Here is a 21,627-nt window from a genome sequence, read left to right as displayed (position 1 = left end):
ATGAGATTAATCACATGACAAGAAGTAATGAGGCACAAAGTAAGAATGAGAGAGTGGGTGAACTTAGTAGCGAGAGAACGCGCCACCGCCAGGTAACAAGAAGAGAATATAGATTTAAGAGTACAACTTAGAACAGAGTTCTAGCTCTCATGATATAGAGATAAAGTTATACTTGCACATAAGTGAAGGTGTGTGCATGTGTTATGTCTTTGTGCCCTGCTGGAAGATTCCCCAAGGCTACAAGTCTTCCCAGAACTCGAATAAACCGCACAAAAAGAACAAAAAAAGAATGCGGCTTTTTCTTGGAAGACCATGATAACCTTGGCACAGAGGGTAGGACACACACCCACACACAAACACACACACACAAAACCTGTTCACCTCCCAACTGCAGATACAATTTGGAGCATTTCTGAGCCCAAACCTATATATTACCTATATTACAGCTCGGGTGTAACACAACAGCGCATAGGGTGTTGGTTAGGACTGTAGTGCTGGGCATGTGAGAGAGCAACATTCCTGGTTTTACACACTCGGGTGTGCATTAGGTGTGAAGGCAACACTGCCACCTGCTGGCAAACAAGACGTATAGGTGTGCATTGCTTTCACGCCAGGAAAAGGGAAGTCAAATATATAGAACCTTTTCATACCTGGGGCTGGGGGGCAGCTACCTGACTCTGGAGCAAAGTTCAGATGTAATTACGGCCTTTTCTTTCTTTTTTATGCAACATGATCTGAATGGGGAGAAAGCTGAGAGGGGGCTACATCATCACATACAGAGCCCACGCTTGGAAAAACACCTCTGACTGCAGACATTGTCTGAAACTTATACAACTTCGCAGCGAGACAGAGTTTTCCACTCTGCTTGCTTTTCCAGGTTTTAATAATAAGGGTGCGTGCGCGCGTGGGTGTGCGCGCGGGTGTGTGTGTGTTGTCTGTGACACTTGAAACCGTACAAGGACTGTGCTGGCGCTGTACAGGCCAGCGTCCTTTGAAGACTGTGTAAAACATAACAAGTTACTTTCCACTACCGCTGGCGTCGTCGAGTAATACGAAGAACACAACAGAATTGTTGAGTGTGAAACATAAAGACACACTGGGGAGCAATCGTGTGGCAGTTTTTCCTGTAAGACCACAGAACGAGGGGAGGTGATGGAGAGGAGGGGATTTTGTGACGTAAAGAAAGAGGTGCAAGGAGGAAAAGGGGGGAGAACTGTGGTCAAACATATGGTGGTGTTTGCTCTGGAGCACAAGAGGCAGCCTGTGTGTGTTTGTGTGTGAGAGAGAGTAGTATATACAATGGAGGGGGGGATAGAGGAGAAGGGCCGTCATGGATTGCAGGGGATGGATGGAGGAAGCGAGGATGTGGTGGCGGGAAAAGGATTGGGGCAGTGCCCATGTTTGCACAGAATGCGTCGATGTGGGATAGAGCACGACGGTGCGGGCCCCTGGGGCTTTGGCGTGAACAGAGCTCTCTTTTCATGGTCGTAAGGAAAATTAAAAAAATAAAATAAATAAATAAATAAATATATATATATATATATATATATATATATATATATATATATATTAATAATAACAAAAAGAAGTTCAAAATTGTTATGCTCACAAGGAATTAAGCTGGTAAAAAGATCTAACACAGCCCGAGGTGATGATGTGTTTCAATGGATTTATAATCGGCCATAATGGGGAACACAAAATTAATGAACACGAAACCCAACTGGAGGGTTAAAGCAGCAGATCGGAGTAGAGACTGTACGACACACTCAGACTGTACATCAGCCCCGACAGGACAGAAGGTGACTCGATGGACACTGCTGCAAACTGGGAGACGGCACAGTTGAGCTGCAAAATGGACAAGCAGGCTCTTGGGGGAGATGGGACAGAACGCAGAGACAGCTCCGAAGGGATGGCTAAGTCTTTAAAGCAAATGATGCAGATATAAAAAGGAGGGTGTGGGGTTCATTCACACACACACACACACACACACACACACACACACACACACACACACACACACACACACACACACACACACACACACACACACACACACACACACACACACACACACACACACACACACACACACACACACACACACACACATTTTAGGTGGTTTTCTGTCTGTTTACTGCTCCAAGGCTGTGCATGCCTGCCCTGCTACAGCTCATTAACTCCTAACTGAGAGCATTTAGACACAGATTTTCTACAGAGGGGGAATGTGGCTGCATGCAGTGTAAGCTATAGTGCTTCCACGGACAGACAGACAAGGACTTAAATGTACAGAATGTCCCTTTAACATGGAAATTGAAGCCAGAGTAATTGGTGCGGATGTTCTAATTAAAACGGTACGGTGACGAATGAGTGACGGATCAGTGTCGAGCAGCCGGTTCCTCGCTTGCCCGAGTGACTGTCAACATTTTGTACATATCACAAACTCAAACGGAGCGTATGATATGAATTGAGGCAACCATGCGAAGAGATGTTTGAAATATGTACGACATAAAAGACAGGCGGGGCATCCCGTCAGCTGAAACGCTAATGATTTCTTTTTAAGAACACAGCTGATAAGATCTACATGCTGCCTCGAGAGCACCAGTCAAATCACATTAGTCCGCCCCTCAACACACAGACACACAACCAGTCTGTTTTTAGGTGTATTACATAACTCATGCTGTGGCTCCGCATTCCCCTCGGCCCGAGAGATGCAAAAAAAAAAAGAAAAGAAAAGACAAACAGACATGAGAGATGAAAGGAGAGGTTTAAGGGGGGTGGGGGGGACCTGTTCCCAGGGGAAAAGGTCTCCATTTCCTGCATCAGCAGACACCGAGCACAGCTCCACCAGACTGTCTGGCATGTGAGCGAACAGCAACACTGGAGTTTGATTTGTTGTTTTTCGGCCCGACCAACGGTCTGCGTGCTCTTTAACCCCCGAGAACATGGGCTGAACTCACTGAGCTGAAATATTTTTTATTACATGATCCAATAAAAAGTGTTTGTACATTTGTCACTATCATATTGACACTATTAATTCAGTGTTTCGGTTTTTCAGCAAATGTAATTTATTTCAATATTTAGGCAAAAGCCTTTTCAGTTGTTTTTTTTATCAATGTAGAAAACTGGTCTGGTTGAATTCACAAAGTAGAAAAAGTTATGTGATAAAAATAACATCTCTTTCAAACCAAAAAATAATAATTTTATCTATTCCTTGTGGAGGAAACTTCCAATTCATTCCTCCCTCCTTTGTTAAGATTTCCTTTGAATCCTCAGCTCTGCTGATGACGTGGGTTTCTGGTGGAAAAAAACCCCTGCGTCATTCGGTTTCTAATGCCGTCCTCCACAGATGTGCGTGCACGAAAACATTACGCATCCATCAGCTCCAGCTCGTTTTGTACAGTAGCCGTTAATCTATTGCTGGAGTCGTCACAGCAGCGGCAGAAGGTCTCGGTAGAATCTGGCCAGCTCGCATTCTGCTGCTCTGCTTATCGCGACAACCGCATGGTCAAACCAAGGACATTTTCAAAGAAGAGTACAGTAAGTACAGTTAGGGCACACACCCCCCAACCCGGCACACACACACACACACACACCACTCCTGACTTTTGCATTTTAAATTTCCATTAGTGCCGTTTACACATCCAGTCTGAGTTTGCAATTCACATGGTGCTTCGATGAAACACTAGGGCTGGGTTTTTTTTTGGTTTTTTTCTTCATATCTCCACCGTATGAGAGCAGAGGAAACTCTGGTCCATTGTGTCAGTTTGATTAACAATGGAAGTGGATGAAGGCGTAGGAAGTGGTAACACCCAGGATTGGGCAAAGAGGTGAAGAGGAGCATGTGACCGGGGAAGACCAGATCAGTTCTCCCTGTCGGCAGATCTGGAGAGTACAACTCTGTGTGCATTTTAACTTTTAATCGGCTTAGAGGTGTGTGTGCGTGTGTGTGTTTGTCAAGAAGCAACACCTCTCCTGCCCAGAGAGGAAGTCTGATCTCTCCGAGGAACATACTTAAAGAGGCAGGCAGGATTTAATCACCTGCACCACCTCTCATGGACATCCACCCATGTTCTGTGGGCTGAGATGAACTCTTTTTTTTTTAGACAGACAACAATGTTCCAACCGAAGACTTGTTCCCGGTAATTAGCGGTGCTGACAGCAGATCGAGGATGTCAGTAAATATCCGTCTCTGGGGCCTAATCAGGAGGAAGAACATGGCGGCGAGTACGCGTTTGGCACAGGGCAAAAAGCAGAGATGTGTTGATAAGTGAGACACAACAAAAAACATCACGTGTCCCTGTGTTGTAGCCACGACAGAGGAGAGGAAGAGGCGGGACGGGGGAGCGGGACGCTTGCGAGACAAAAGAGATAAAAAGGCAGCAAAAGTTATGGAAATTCCTGGACAAAGCCAAGCCGTGTTTTGCTCCTTAGGGGAATTGCTGAGATGACAGTAAAACCACAGCAAACCCTGCCCTTTGTCGGAGACTGGCATGATGGGAATATCAGACCGTGTCCCGTTTCCGTCGGCTGAGAGAAAAGAGGAACAAACACAATCCTGTGGAGGAGCCACAAAAAACACTTAGGACAGGGAAAAACAATACCATTATGCCTACATTTTCGCCCTTTTTGTCACATTCTCACCAACACATGCTTACGGGACAAAAAGTGCGCCTGTGTCGTCTACAGACGGCATGTCAGTGAGCGCGCGGAGGCAGCTGCCTGCCAGTGACAGAAAATAAAAGAGAGATGGATAAAAGGGAAGCACAAAAGAGGGTCAAATCAATACATGTCAATGTGTGTGCCCCCTCGACTGGTGCCGTTTCCTCTGCCCTCCGCGGATGTATCACATCCCATAGGTAAAGGATGAGCTGAAGGTGAGAACACAATAACCTGATCCTTTCATGAGCAGATGAGATCAACGGCTGTTCACGCACGCACGCACGCATGCACGCACGCACCTCCTCATTCAGGTGTAAGCCAGTCTCTGATTGGCTGGATGCAAATGAGTAACTGGCAGATGAGCTTATGCGGTGACATCATCTCTGCTGGAAGGGAGGATGGGAGGATTGCTAGGTGCAGTGTGCACACATCTGTCTGCAACACAATAAACTTCCAAAAACAATAGACAAAAAATAAGAATACTGCTGCTAAAGTAACGCAGACAAGCACCCATGATACAACAGGGAGCACTGAAGGTTAAGTCCTGTTTTGGTTCGCAGCCTCGGAGCTCTGGAAGTGAACGTAATAAATGTTGTGAACGTCCGCTCAAAACAAACTGGAGTCAGCACTCTGCTGCAGCAGCATCCCAACTCGCTCTGCAGCAGCCTCCCCACCACAGCTACACTCTCTGGTGATATATGGTCTCACAAGAAGGGAGTTCAATCTGTGCGTGTGTGACTCGCAAATCTGAACTTGACTTAAATGTGCGGAATCTGTACATATTAAAATTAAATTTCTGTAGGAGGCTATTTAAAACTTTCCTTGCCTGTTTTTTCTTGTCTCCGCCGTGTGAGATGGTAGATAACTGAAGCAAATGAGGGGGCACAGCTGCCAAAGGCACTGCAGCACAGAGGCAATTACACAGCTATCCAGGCAAGTGTGTGTGTGTGTGTGTGTGTTTGAGTTTGAGACGGAGGGCAAATAAGGAAGCCTTACCTAGTACCCACTACTGCCTCCGTTCAATTAGTCTGCACCATGACCCCCCCACCCACTCTCGCCTGGGACAAACTCGATAAACAGGAAGTGAGGCGCCCAGGCCTTGTTCCCAGAGGCAGCGCAGAGAAGCAATGAGCTTGTGTAACGACTGCTCTAACTAATTTGCCACCCCGTCACAGCCCATTCAAAGCCTACGGGTTTTGTTTTGGTTCAGAATTTGGTCTAACCCTTTTTCCTGCCACACCGCCTGACCCAACCTCCAAACTGAGCCAAACACAATGAAGCCATTACCTACTTGCCAATTGGGCCACCAAGCAACAAGTTCTTTCCATGCCCACGGGGCACCTGCTGCCGCACACAGACATTTAACTGCTCGAAATATGTGTCTGTTCAGCACAGGTTGAGGCATGAATGTGTTACAGGACTGGGTCGTGGCTCCTTCTACAACCTTCTTTTTTTATTTTAGACTTGAAGAAAAACACAATGAAGTCATTTCAGGTCTTGTTTGTTTGGGCTGTTTTTTTTTTTAAATCAGGCGTGTGCATGACTGTGTGCGTGCATGTGCTGACTGTGTGGATCTAAATGTGGAGGTGAGGTTAGTGCAAGGCCATCTCTTTCTCCTGAGCCTGAGCCAGTAGAAGGAAAACACACACACAGAGAGAGAGAGAGAGAGAGAGAGAGAGAGAGAGAGAGAGAGAGAGAGAGAGAGAGAGAGAGAGAGAGAGAGTGTCTGTGTTGCGCAACTGGCCCTGTGTGTGAGGTTTTGCCCTCTGCAGTGACAGGTGAAAGTGGAGAAGGACAGTCAGTCAAGTCAAGCCATTGTCACTGCCATCTGAGTGTAATCTAACACATGTCCCGGCTGGATCAAGTGAACCTAAAACATGTTGGACACTGAAAACAGAAAAAAAAGAGCCTGATATCAGAGCAGGTAATCAAAGAAAAAAACGGAAAACCCAAAAAAGGCCATCTACAAATTTCAACCTAATTAGTGCGGTCTGATCTGTGCTCATCTAGACATGCACTGAAGAAGAACGGAAATGTCCACAAAGGTTGCTTTGGACATTTTCCTGGAACTTTCCTGCCAGCGCCCCAGAAAAAGGCAAACTCCGGAAAATGTCTGCACCCAGGACATTTTCATATTCCATGTCTGAAAACAGATTATGAGGGCAGCAACCTCCACGGAATCATGGTTTTGTATTTAGGTGTAGTTTTGGTAGAGTAGTGAAAAGCATGTTAACAATAATAGATTATAAAATATTGATATCATCCTTGAGCTCTTTCCTAGAAATACATTTTCAACAGACCATCAAACCTTCATTTGAAAATTAAAGGTCTGGTCTTGCCGTTAGGTCAGACGTCTAGGCATTTTTTTTTTCTCCAGCCAGAATGACAAAGCAGCTCTGTTGCACCGTGCGGTTAGAGCCGCAGGAAATAATCCCATCCGATTCCTCCAGACAAAGCTTTTAATAGATAACGATTTCATGAGATTTCTATACTCTAATTGTAACTTAATCCCAGTTGGGGTTTTTTTTTTAGCTAAACTTTCCGCAAAGACTGATTGAATTCAGCCCCATCTGAGTGAGAAGCAGCAAGGCGAGGGGTGGGTCTGGTGGGCGGGGTCTGTTGGTGGAGAACGGCGACCCTTGTTGAGTGCGCACGTCTCGGGCTCCGTGGAAGCAGCCGGGCCTGCCAAAGATAGCGTAATGAGAGACACATGGCAAACAGTATGGCCTGCTCTGCTAATACAACACAGCCACACTACGATGATACAATCTGAGCTATTGTTCCACACACCGCACATTATAAAAGTTACCACATGATCCACTGGGAGCAAACATACACACGTGCGCTTTTGCCATGTGACGGAGACTCTGGGTCGGTATGTGCCCGCTCCCCTGCAACACATCAGCAACCAACCATCCATCCATCACAGGAGGTACAGAAACATTACACCTCAAGACGGAGAGGAGAACATTGTTTTCTGTTTCATTCTGCACTTGTGTGCACGTTTGTGTGTGTGTGTGTGTGTGAGAGAGAGACAGCAGAGAGAATTCATTCACATGTGACAATGTACATACAGTACATAGGATGCCCTCACTGTAATCTCTAAAATAACTTTCAAAAGGTCAAACTACAAAGCTACAGAAGATTTTTTTCTTTTTCTCTCTTGAACCACTGACACTTAAATCCCGACCAGACTGGTTAGACTATCAACAACAAACCCACGGGCCACATGAGATCAAAAGACAATATAATCCCCACTTCCATTGCCTAAGAGTCCCTTCAAGGTCAAAAGCTGCAAATACAAGGAGACATGTCAGACTTTTCCCCCCGTTAAACATTTTAAATCAAACTGGACTACTTAAAGGAATAGTTTGACATTTTTGGAAACATAACTATTCCCTCTCTTGCCAAGATTTAGACGAGCAGATCAAAGCTGGAGCCTGCTAGCGGTTAACTTTGCATAATGACTGGAAACGGGAGGAAACAGCTCAATGGTTCACTAATTGACAGTGTTAGATCTTGTTTCCATTTAAAACAAACAAGGACATATTATGTATAAATGGGGGAGTCACAAAAACCCTGATTATTTCTTGGCCAGCTGCAAAAACCCAACTAATTTGTATAAATAAGATGCTAAATAATTTTGTCTCTCCAGTTGTTAATCAGGGGTATTATACATATCATTATATTTATATCATTTAAAATGACTTGACGTACTGCTTCCCCTGAAGTTCACCTGAGTATAAAGTCTTTGCTCCTGACTGTACAAAGACCTCAAGGTCAGGTCCATTTTATTTTACCTTACGTGGAATGACGTCAGTCTGTGTTTGCAGGAATTGCTGGCGGGCAGTTTCCACTGTACACAAAGCCACTGTTGAAAGCTGAAACACACCGGAGCCCAGGGGTAGGGGGAGGAGGGCTAGCCTTGGCTGAGGTCAACGAGGACCTGTTCGGGATGGGCGTTCCCCCCCGAAAACACACATCAATCGAGCCGTATAACATCACCGCCGAGCTGTCCGATTGGCTGACGGAGACGCAGCGGGGAGAAAATGATGCTAAAAATAGACGTGACGGCCCATTTTGGCTTAATGAGCCCGTGAGACATCACTGCGCCGCGAAGGTCACTCCCCTGCCTTGATTGTCAAAGTACCTCTGGCACAAGCTCTGCCTTCACAAGGCTTCTGTGTGTGTTTCACCAGCAGTATATAACACATGTGGAGCCTCGCAAATACATCACACACACACACACACACACACACATACACACCCGCATAAACGGCAGGCTGTTATTCATACTAAGAGCGGCAGTGAAGTGTAAACAGAGTTCTGAATCACAGCGAGGCCTAATCTAATCCAGCTGTGCAAGAGTGCGTCTCTGTTAAAGCTACAATTTTACTCTCACCATCAAACTGCTCCATGGAGAACGAGGGAGATATATTTAGACTTTATACAGCGGTTGAGGCAGGCTCGGGCTGGCTAACCACAAGAGAGGGAATAACCAGATCCGTGTCTGCACCGACTGCCATGAGACCCGAACTAAATCATCTTAACCTCGCTCTCAAAGCACAATGACCGGCCGTATCTGCGCCAGTAAGTCATCAGGTCTTAAAACTACAACTGCTCTCCAACAACGTCGGCTGCCACCGAGTCCGTCTGCAGGGAACCGCACAGAAAGTCAACTCAGAGCAAAGTCTGTGAAGTCGAATGCTCTGCAAACAACAGAATCGGAATGAAAAAAAAACGGGGGGGAAAAAACACATCTTTGACCTCTTGTATGGGAACTCTGTGTCCGAACAAACAGTGCTGCAGAGCCAAAGGGGGCACGCAGGAGGACGGGACCAAATGCTGGGCAGGCCTGACTGATCGTCTGCCTTCTGGCTGCATTCCATTTTCATTCCAACTAGTCTTGGACTGCCATCCCAACAAACCCTGTAGACCAGCAACGTCCAACTCCTCACCTACAGTCGGCTACAGGAAACTGGCAATGTGCCATCCCTGTCCCTCTGTCCTAAGCTCCCTCCCTCCCTCCCTCCTCTTCCCCTCCCACAAGTCAAGATACCCCGTGTCTCTGACTTCAGCAGAATCTCTGCCCGCTACAGCAGCACTGTCCTCAAACGTCTCCTCAAAAACCGCAGCGATATAACAGAGAGAGGGAATGGGCAGGATACGAAGGAGGGAGGGATCGGATGGAGAAGTTAGTGAAAGTCTGAAAATAAACAGTACATAGAAAAGTGCTGAAAAGCCAAGTACCATGACAACAACAACAACAACAACGATGCACAAAAAACAGTATAGAGGAAGGAAGGGTAAGGAAAGGAAATAACGGTGACTCGGTGAAGTACCTATAGAAGAAGCAGTCGCAGCACACCAGGACCCCCATCCAGTCGGCGGTGAAGCAGAGCCGGGGTGACGAGGCTCCAACCCGCAGCACCTCTTCCTCCCTCTCACCTCCCCCGTCTCGGCTGCTCTCTCGCGAGCTCAACTACGAGCAGCTCCCGGCTCCCGGCATAGCACCTTGTGCGATGCTGAAACGGCCTGTGACTTTAACGCAGGTCACGCAGGACCGATGGACGGACGTGCGCGCGCACATGTAGGACCTTTTTGTCGACTCAACCAACCGAACAAGCATGGGAAATTACACTTTCAAAACAAAACAACAACAACAACAAAAGATCCTTCACAATGCCAGCCAGACACACACTCTCTCTTTCTCCTTCCCTTCCAACTACTGCAATTGCTTGCCTCACTTTCACACTCGTCCCCCCTCTCTCGCTCTCTCTCTCTCTCTCTCTCTCGCTCGCTCTCTCTCGCTCGCTCTCTCTCGCTCGCTCTCTCTCGCTCGCTCTCTCTCTCGCTGGCTGGCTCCTTCTTGAAAGGCGGGAAGATTAGCTTGGCAAACAGAGTCCCATAAACAAACTGCTGACGGCTGGGCAGCTCAGGGTGGACTGCAGGGGAGTTGGAGAGAGATGGACAGAGACATGGCAAGACAGAGAGAGAGAGAGAGAGGATACAATCCCTAGGAGGCAGCAATCTCAGCCATCTATATACATCCTAAACAAGGTCCAAACATCCTCCACCCACCGCTCACAAAGACCAAACACGCTCTCTGTGTGCTGAATCCCCAAATTCCCATCCGACCTCTCTCTGGAAAGTCAATCATTGCGGCAGGTCGACAGCCTCTTCATGCTTTGGCACCGTCAAGCCGCCACGTGTGACTGCGCTGCAACAGCAGATGTGGCAGAGCGTCATCTCTTATGTCAATGCAGGAGGAGGGACGAGCGAAATGTGAACATACTCGGGATGCGCAATGTTTTCGTGCACCGTACACAGACACACAATGACCGTGAGTGACTCTTCATTCACACAAATGATGCAGAGTTACGTGATGGGAGGGGCTAGCTAGCGCGGAGACAAGCCCCCAGGAAGCGAGCCAATCACTGCAGCGCACTCTGGATACGGCATTGGGCAAAGAAGGTAAAGGACACAGCGTGAATTATGGGTCTCGTTCTATCTCTTTCCCCTTTTCCCCGCATCATTCAATATAATACATATATACAAAACACACACACACCTAGAAGGACTGCGGCGGTCAGCAGTAGGTGTGTGTGTGTGATGCTGTAACCGAAGGTTGCTAGACGCGACAGGATTAACTGACCAAGAGATACAGAGGCTCAAAGTCAAACAGGCCGATTCTGCTCTGCTCTGCTGTCAGGAGAGAACAAAACACTGCGGTCCGCCGATAAAAAGAGGGAGACAACAGAGGCAGTCACCTTCAGAGGACGGTAGTTACGCAACAACAGCATGGGGTGGGGGTGGTGGGCGGCTTCGCTCATTCTGTTGCTGACTCATCAAATGAGCACCTGAGCAGTGTTATGGGTTTAACAGCAGCCAGAGCATGTAGATAGTTTCACCCTAACGCTGCTGCATTGAACTTCCCACGACACATCTGTGCTACGTCTGTCTGCGCCGGCGCTTTTTGAAATAAAGATGACAAAGAAGAACTGCAGCAGCGAAGCCGTTTTAACATCCAATGACGTCAGCCCTCCTTCTCCAGCACCACCACCATCATCACCTCCTCCTCCTCCCTGGAGGCCTGTCACCAGGAGCTGCAGCTAACAGGCCTCCTCTTTCACTGTTTAATTACCTCATCCCTCTCACCTGCATGCACACACACACACACACACACACACACACACACACACACACACACACACACACACACACACACACACACACACACACACACACACACACACACACACACACACACACACACACACACACACACACACACACACACACACGTGGATGCGTGCTTGCAACAGAGTAGAAGGGGACAGTAACACACGCCCTTCCAAAGTTAAATCAGAAACGGGGGTATTGGTAGACAGCTATAACATCTTTCTCATATTTTCAGCTGTGCAGTGAAAGTGGGTGTTTGTTGCTCATTAGCACCCTTTGTGTTTTCAGTTCCTAAGAGTCCGGATGTCGGATGTGGATTTTGTGTGTGTGTGTCTCTCAGGTGCAGCAGAACGCCATGTGCCCGATAACAAGGCAAATGGGAAAAGGAGGGGCAGAGGAAAAATGTAACAAACGAAACTAGCACTAAATCAACTGTCACTTTTAACAATATGCGCAAACTCAGCGGTGTGTGTGTGTGTGTGTGTGTGTGTGTGTGTGTGTGTGCTTCCTCCAGACTTTTGGGTCCTTATCATGAAATCCAGGCAAACAATAAAAGCAAGACATCCGGAGTAACGGTCACACAGGATGTGAGAAAGCTGTGAGAATTTGTTGGCGGAACACAGTTTTTTCTTTTCTTATAAACCTATTGGCTCGGAGAGAGAGAGAGAGAGAGGGAGAGAGAGAGAGAGAGAGAGAGAGAGAGAGAGAGATACGGAGAGAGACCGAACCACTGGGCAGGAAACAGACCCGACTCGTGACCGGGTTTAGAAAACACCAGGCCGCTGCCATCATGTCAAGGGAAAATGGGCTAGGGGGGAGAGAGAGGGGGACGTTGCACAATGCTAAACAAAGTTGCTAGGTGATGGGACCAAAAGATGGGAGCATTTCAGTGGTGGGAGGGGGGGAAAGGGAAGGGAGGGAGAGATTGGTTTTCAAAATGAAAGAGGGGAAGACAAAAGAATAAAAAAGCCAACCCCCACCGCAAAGCAAGACGGACAGGTTCTTCCTAATCAGGCTGAACAGACCAGACGACACGTGGCTGAAATCTGGACACCAAAGGAAATGACCAATCATCACATGATCAATCTCTAAAATCAATAGCCACGATCAAGAGATCAGAGACCATTTCACCTGTCACCAAAACTGAAAAAAAAAACACATGTACAGTACATTTGCAAAACTACCAACTTGGTCAAGCAGTGATTTCACATAAGAAGACCATGGGAAATTCATTTGCAGGATGATATTACTAATATTGAAATTCAAAAAAAAAATGGCAACATTAAAGGGTTAATGCAGGATAATAAAGAAGAACAATAAAGTGCAGTAAAGAGGAGCTCCACCATGAGCCTGCATGGAAACATCACAGAGAAGGGGAACTGATCTGATGAGATAGAGGATGTATTACAACATGCTGGCCCTGCTCCTCCTCCTCCTCCTCATCTTCCTCCTCTCCATATGGATGATCAACATTAATAACTTCGCGCCAGCCTCTTCTTACCTATTCAACGTGTAGGAGCCGTTCCGTTTGAACCTCATCCTGGACGACAGGAAGCGGATAAAGAAATCCAGAATGGACGGCGTTTTTTGTTTATGTAGCTTGTTTTCCCCGTTGCACCTCGAAGAGGGCCGAGCCGAGCCGAGTCGAGCCGAGTCGAACCGAACCCCACCGTGCGCACGTGGAGAACGAACGAACAAAAGAGGAACAATACGGGAGTTGCTTTTTTTCCCTTTCTCTCTCTCTCTCTCTCTCTCTCTCTCTCCCAACACCTTTCTCCGAATCCGTCTCTCGCTTCCTCCCAGACCTCCTCCTCCTCCTCCTCCGGTTCCCCTCTCGGTGTAGTTTCCGTGGGGCAGGGTGGACGAGTCTTCACGCACGCGCCCGCGCGCGTTTTCGACGAAGAGCGGTAAATGGGGGGGGGGCTCGTGTCGGCGGGCACGTGAGCGGTGCGGAGCGATGGACTGATGCGACTTTGACAATCTAGCAGATATTTCACGCGGAGTCTGCTCGAGGCTCCTCTTTGTCCCAGAGCCTCGCTGACGCGAACCAGCGACGCTTTAAAAAAAACAAAAAAAAAACATGCAGATGAAACTTGAACCTTTTTTTTTTTTTTTTTTTTCTTCTCCCCAAAATGTCCTCGTTTCCTCCTCCGGCTCGAATCGGCTAAAGAAAGCCCCGAAATAAACCCACAAAAAATAAAAACATTCAAAAGATTTTTTTTTTTTTAATGTCGGCGGTCCCTTTATGAAAATGGTTATCGATGCGAACCAGCTTCTTCCAGCCCATCCACGGACCCATGTTTCAGCTTTTCCTATCTAAGGAGCTATATTTACACACACACACACACACACACACACACACACGTTTATATTCCTCCATAGGCTGAACACTAACCAGACTGCAGCAGTCCAACACGGCTCCTGTCAACGCCTGAAGGGTGAGACAGATTTAAGGCTAAGAATAGGGACGACGATCCATTAATGCCGTTTAAATCCAAGTATAGCCCTTCCATGCGATCTGCATGCGTGTCTTTGTAATGGACGGACACACACACACACACACACACGTATCACTCACATTTCATGCAGGAAGCTGGCAAACACATGCTGGAACTGCAGGAGCCGAATCACGGCTTTTGTATTGATCCATGCCTGGATTTGCAGTTTGAGAGGGAATAAAAACGAATAAATTGAATTATAATGATGACAAAACTGGGGGGAGTCAACCTACTTAATCAGCCATCACTGCCACCATGAATCACCTCGGGCTGAGTGGCTGCACAGTGAGTGATGTCCATGGCTACATGCAGCATTCTCTCAGCCTCCTCTCCGACAATCACTGTGAGAACTGACAATGGAGGGCAGTTGCAGGAATGTTAAAATGTGGGGAAATGACTGAATTAGTAAAAAAAAAAAAAAGTGACCGAGCGGATGCAGCGGTGACACTGGAATGACTTTACAACGACAACCCCCTCAATGGTGTATTCATGCCCTTGCAAAAGAGGCGCTTGCTCTCTGTGGGAATGTGTACATCAACTGCAGGTGCAGGTGAGTCAAAGCTGTTGTTCGGTCAAGTTTGGATTGATACGGTAATGGATTAAAAGGAAGAAGAAAAAAGTTGTTTGTAGAATTGGAGAGGAGAAAAGATGGATGGATGGAGAGAAAGGGAGAGAGAGGGGGAATATGTTGAGGAGAGCGCCAGACCACGACGACGGGAAAAATGGAAAGACCAGATGTTGCTTTTCATATAGTTAGAGAAGCTTTGGAAAGGTGCAAGTTGACATACAACATGGGCCCCACTCTGGATTTAAATCCATGATATCATTTATGGTTTAAATGTAATGTGTTAGAGTTATAAATAGAGCTTGACACATACGGATCTTTGGGGGGGCCAATGCCAATACTGATATTAGGGAGTAAAAACTTTCCAATAGCAATATATTGGCTGATGATGTACTTAAAAAAAAATTGGCAATGATCCCTAAGATGTTTTCATCAAACCCTTATGACAAAGAAATGTAATTGAGGTTTGATATTTTACAGTTTAATCATACACTTTAATATAAAGTAGTATAAATAAACAGAACACAAATAATTAAGAAAAATAAATTCATAGCTTTTCTGTAATATTAATTCTTTAAAAAAGTTATAATACTGCATACATGAACCCAGATATTAAAACTTTTATAAAGTCTTAAAGTGTCTTAGAGGAAAAGAAAAATAAGGACCAAGTCTTCACTGAAAGCTTCAAAATAATAAATTATCTCCATGATAGTAACAACTGAGATTAATTGAAGGACAAGTCAGTCCAGCTCAATTCAAAGAATCCCAGCCACCACGTCCTCCTCCCCTCAAAAAAAATCTTTACGAGCAAAATAACACTTCTCATTAACTTGTGTGTGGGGGGGGTCTTGAGGGACTAAAGCAGGGAGAGGCACAAAATGATGAATCCAGGAAATTCGTAGGTTTAAGAGCATTCGGGATTATTAATATTCAGCATTACATCATGGGAGTGTGGTGGTGCAGTGTCTGTGTGAGTGTGTGTGTGTGTGTGCATGAATCCTCCTCTCCCGCAAAAGCACTCAGGGTTTGTCTCAAAACCTCCGAGCTCGTTTATTACAAAAAGAGCAGCCTGGCAACAAAAGTGCTGATCAATCGCACACAGCCACCACCACCTCCACCATCGCTGCTGCTGCTGCTGCTGCTGCTGCTGCTGCTGCTGAAGATCAGTCAGTCACTGCAGAGTTACCACAGATACAAGGAGGAGGAGGAGGAGGAGGAGGATAACGGCAGGAGGGGGGTTAACAGAAGATGAGTAGACTGGTGGGTATGGGACAGGGATGTAGGAAGCATGGTGGAAAGAAAAGAGAGTGACCACTGCCGACCACAGAGGCACAATTAGCCCAAGCTTTATTGTCGAACAAAAAAACAACCCCCCCCCGCCCCGTTCCCACCCTCATCCTTTCAGTTTCAATCCATTCTTCCTTCCTGCACTCATTCATAACCTACACCTTAACTGCCCTTGATTTTATAGCTCCCTCTTCAGCCCCTTCATTAAGCTAATTTCTTTCCTCTTTCGCAATCCTTACTTCTATTCGAGCCTCTCTTTTTTTTGCATCTCACATTAAGAACCCCCTTTTTTACCCCCCTTCTGTACATCCAAGTCCCTCCCTACATTCCTCTTCCTGGTGCATGTTGTGTAAGAATGACGTGAACTTTTAAGTGTGTGTCAACGCATACTAATGGAGTCGATGCACGATGTCTCGTTGAAGGAGACAAGCTGCAGATTTCTCTCAAGGTGTTGAAATTAAGGATGAAATAAACTTAGTCTTTTTTCTCTGCACCGTTCCCAGTGACGGGGATGCTGCCAGAAAACAGTCATCGCGACTGGCCGCAGCTCTGGAATCGCCCTGGACCCTGCACTACCTACACAGGCTTTCCAGGAATACACTGCACAGAGTCAAATACAGGACTGCACTACACATACACACACACAGAACTGTGGCACCAGCAACTAGAGTGCATGTATAAGAGGAGACGCCAGCTTTAGAAAGACTGTGTCACTGCAAGTGCCAAGTTCCCCAGCACAGTGATACTGAGAGAACACACACACACACACACACACACACACACACACACACACACACACACACACACACACACACACACACACACACACACACACACACACACACACACACACACACACACACACACACACACACACACACACACACACACACACACACACACACACACCTGCTGTTAACATGATAAAATTTATCTTATGAAACTGCTCACTTGTGTATTATGCAATTTGATACACTGCAATTTTTTTTTCTGTAAGATCCAAGAACATACTGTTTTCTCTCTCTCACCCTGAACACACAAACAAACACACGGACACTGAGCACAGTGAGCAGTATGCGTGAGCTGGGGCCCGGCCAAGGGGTTCATATGAAAGGGCCTATATATACAGGCAGGCTGGCTGACGCCAGGAGTCGGTCGGTCAGTCTTTGTGTGTATGTGTGTGTCTTTTACATACAGTCTGGTCTATAATGAGAGGACACTACTGTAACTCACCTCTTACAGTCTGTCCTTTCATATAGCTTCTACTCTGACTATACTTCCTCCAACATCACTGGTCTCTCAGTACGCGGCTGCTCATTAATTTTAAATGTGAGCTAATTGGAGGAAAATTACAGTGATGTTGACATTTTTTCTCATATGGCTCCTGAATGTTATGCCTGCGAACTTCTTGACTCTGCACTCAATCAGCGTTATCTTCCCGTATCTGGACAGCTTTGGTTTCAGTTCAAATTCCAGCCCTGCACGGAGGAAATGAAAAGCAACCATTCCCATGAGACGATCACTGCTCAGGCATTTAGAGAACGCGGAGCTCGGAGTCAGCTACGAAAGAAACAAACATTTAACTTTAAATTAATTTTAAAAAGCACCAAGTTCAGGTTTTGATGCTGCTGTGAGAAGAACATGTCATTTAGATTTGAAAGGATTCGTTGTTTATGGATTAACTTACTCTTAAGTAATAATGGCGCAAATTCAGCTTTAATGATTGTAAACCTTATATTTGCTTTCATTCATGCAAAATGTCAGCTAACAATTAATCAAGAATAACATTACAATAATTGATAAAGACAACAACTATTGTCCTTTCTTGAATTTTTTCTGTCTTTTTTTCATTCTACATTCAAAAATAACAAGGCTGAACTAGAGTATTTTCTAACTGAGTATTTTTTTAATAAATTAAAAGGGTTCAGTTTTTCCCCTGCAGGTTTTAGTCCTGGCGTTGTGGAGAAGACATTGAAACACTATTTAGACTTTCATGTGAAAAAACAAAACTTTTGTTAAAAATGGTCTCTTTCCTTGCGTCCTGGCACAGACAATCACATCTAATGATCCAAAAACGGAGGACGCCGTTCACTAGTTAAGATGTAGAATCGGAGTCATGTTTTATTCTAATGGCTCAAATACCACTGAGGAGGTGAAGCACTGACATGATCGACTGCTGAGGCCTGTGGTATTATGTTGCCACCTACTGTTCACCAGATAAAATGCAGGTCTCGCTGCCTCGTTCTTTCTCTGGGGCTGCTGCGCTAAATACAAGCTGCTCTGGGGCTGAGGAGGAGATGAGAGAGAGGCAGCAGGCGGCCAGGGCAGGCCAGGGCAGGGCAGGGCAGGGCAGGGCAGGGCAGGGCAGGGAACATGCAGGCAGAGGTGGAGGCCGTCACTGATGACCTGTTGACTGGAATGCAGTCAGGCATTGCTGACGTGAATAAAGGGCTTCGCACCAGTGATGGAGGGGAGGGCACAGATCCACTAGGGCAAGAAAATGGAGAAAAATAAATGCTGATGACAGGATTCACACTGCAAGAAAAAACCCTTAGACTAAAATTTAAATGATGGGATGAAGACTCTGTAAACACTGAACGACTGCAGTGTGCACCCACAAAGAAATCCTGACTTGAACAGCCAACTATTCGGACCTGGGAATTTTTGAAGGAAACATTCGATGAATTAAAAGAATGTGCGGCAGCTCCAGAGGAGAACAGAACTATTGATCTCCATTCCGTCTGCCTCTGGCGGCTGGTTGGGCCGGCTGGTTCAACACGGCGGCCGCTTGCTAGCGGTCATGTGATGCTGGAACTGGAACGAGTCGACAGAATCCGGTGCACACTGGGGCAGACCTGCAAGTCACAATTATGCAACAAGATCTGATTTCATGGTCATTGGACAGATCTGGCCCTCCTTTTTTCCCCCTCTTTCTATTCTCTCACTTTCTGCCTTTCTCCTTATGTCACCGCAGTGTCACGCGCACACGCACACACACACACACACACACACACACACACACACACACACACACACAGCAGAGTATACACCTCTCTCTCTCTCTTGTGAACTCATATGACTGACCACACAAAGTTACCTAACTGCTGACAGGTAGGCTTTTTGGGGGGAAGCTGGTAGCAAGTTCCTGCCCCCACTAGACAGTCATGTGAACTGGACATGTGCTGCCATCTTGTGGTTTGAAGAGACACAGCAGCTAAATTCTGTCTTCAGAAACAGAAATGTCCTTGAGGCTCCATAGAAGTGCAAACCGGATTCAGTAAGGATTTTATGTACCGATTAAAACTAAATTCAACATGTTATTCATGTGGTATTATTATGTTGCTAAGCCAAAGACAAAGTAATGAATCTGGTCTCAAAACTACTACAATGCTTGACTTTCAAAATCACCGTGGCCAATACTTCCAAATGATGGATGTAGAATAAACACACAAGACATTTTGTAGATAAATCATTTCTCTATTGTTTATACATCAGTGTGTTAACGTGACCTAGTCTGATCCGCATAACCAAACACTGAGCCGCAGCCTGAAAGGAGCCGGCTGTGAACGACTTAAAAAAGAAAGAAAAAAAAGATTTGAAAAAATTTAACAAACCACATAATATATTCAAATCTCCAGACTCGGTTTTGTGTGAAAGTGCAACAGAAAGCGTGTGGTGAACTCGTGAAATCTGTTCCGGCAGCTCTGAGCTGATGCTAGAAAAGGCCTTGCCCAGGTAGCTAATCCTCACACTGTAAACAGCTCCACACACACACACACACACAGCTGAAGTGTGCAATCCACAGCTGCCAGTGGTTATGTAACCGTGAGTGTGTGTGAACTTGTGCAGTCCTTTAAGAGACCGGTGACCTCTAACCACCTTGACCCCAGATGCTCACCCTTCAGCTGTTAAAGAATATGGGAGGTCCTTAACCCGTCTTAATTCAAGTGAGTGGTCTTTTATTTTGAGAGCATTATTTCTTCATTTCCCGTTCAGATTTTGCAATACTTTTCCCTGAAGGCCCCCCTGCACTTGTGCTCTAGCTCTTTGATTTTTGGGTAAATCATCCTGCCAAATTCCCAGATAAAGACAGACCAAAGTTGAAGAACAGGGCCTTTGTGCACTGTCGACAGTATATCAGGGCAGGAGCAGGGCAGATCTGCATTCACGTACTGTAAGACGCTCTTCGTCTTTCGTGCAGAATAATGCCCCCTTTACAATGCTCTTGAATAAAAATCCATATTAGAGATGCTATCCAGACAGATAACTCTAATATACCAGCGTCGGTGGAGGTCTTTCTGTAATATAGGACGCTAGGAAGCAATATGGCGAGGTAAGCTGCTCCGAGCGACACAGAGAAGAGGCACAATGAAGAATTTATGTGTTTTTTAATAAAGTATCCAGGTCAGACGTTTATTGAGCAACTGAAGGGTCCCAAAGAACGTATTAAAGGAGAATTCGTCCTTAATCTCATCAATTTTGGAGATGCCCTTGTCCCTCTTTTCTCATTTGTTCGAGAATGTTTATTATTCTTGCTGATAACTTGCGCAAACCATACCAGCATGACATCACATCAGCCTCCCAAACGCCAATTCACTGCACTGCACTGTCAAAGCAACACAGAAGAAGATATGGCAGAGAAGTGCAGCTGCAAAGCGTTCCGATAAACCGAGCACGGTGACAAGAGGCCCAGCCGGAGCCAATGAGAGGAAAGCAGCACTTCCTGTGTTTGTGCATCTCACTGTTTTGCTTTTCCCTTCAGCACAACGAGAGACACAGACTTCCTGTGAGCTCCAGCCTCCCCGGCCTGGTCAGAGGAGCTACAAGAGGGAGGAGGAGAGTGCGTTTCAGCGCAGGGTGGGGCAGTGAGGGCGAGGAGGGAGATGATGAAGGAGGAATACACACATGGATGCACACGGGTTGAGCCAAACACGCAGCCGTATGCAAAACAGAGGCACGGATGCAGGTGTACATGAGGACACACACACCGAGGCAGAACAAGCACATATGCACTTAGAGATGATGGTTAACGTCAAGTGCAGCATAAATAAGGGGGGAAAAGGGAGACTAGAAATAAAAGACAGATACAGGGAGTAATAACCAAAGCAACGAGCCAAAGGCTTTTGACCTGCAACTTGTTTCCTTCACCCCGTCGCACCAAACCACACTTAAAAATAACAACAAAAACCTTTTATATCTGACTAATTCAGCAGCTACATGGTGTGATTATGAGAAATCTTTAAGTGTTTGTACCGCTCGTCGCCGCCCACCCCCCCTCTGTTCAGCCCCGAGTGACACCCAAACTCACCAAAGCGGAAGAGGAAACGGATGTGGAGATGAGTGTGTGTGTCTCGCTCACACATGAAACAAACGTGCAAACTGGCACATTGTGCAAAGAAGCGGATATCCAGCACACACACACACACACCAGTGTTA

The 21,627-nt window shown here is 46.3% G+C and overlaps 1 protein-coding gene across 3 annotated transcripts in view; it reads right to left on the bottom strand.

The window, feature by feature from the left end:
- The window catches only part of mob2a (MOB kinase activator 2a), a 56,735-nt gene that overhangs the window by 22,757 nt on the left and 12,351 nt on the right, over positions 1 to 21,627 (bottom strand). The window contains exon 1 of one of the 3 annotated variants that reach the window (XM_047333047.1): positions 13,343 to 13,808. The exons of 1 other annotated variant lie outside the window; for it this stretch is intronic. In XM_047333047.1, the coding sequence (XP_047189003.1) occupies positions 13,343 to 13,380 (38 nt within the window). In that variant the 5' untranslated portion in view covers positions 13,381 to 13,808. Of the gene's footprint in view, positions 1 to 10,001; positions 10,444 to 13,342; positions 13,809 to 21,627 lie in introns of those variants that run through there. One more of the 3 variants, XM_047333046.1, reaches the window with a different exon arrangement.

This window comes from Scophthalmus maximus, chromosome 7 (genome assembly GCF_022379125.1).
Source record: "Scophthalmus maximus strain ysfricsl-2021 chromosome 7, ASM2237912v1, whole genome shotgun sequence".
Classification (NCBI taxonomy): domain Eukaryota; kingdom Metazoa; phylum Chordata; class Actinopteri; order Pleuronectiformes; family Scophthalmidae; genus Scophthalmus; species Scophthalmus maximus.
This window is presented reverse-complemented; position numbering and strand designations above follow the sequence as displayed.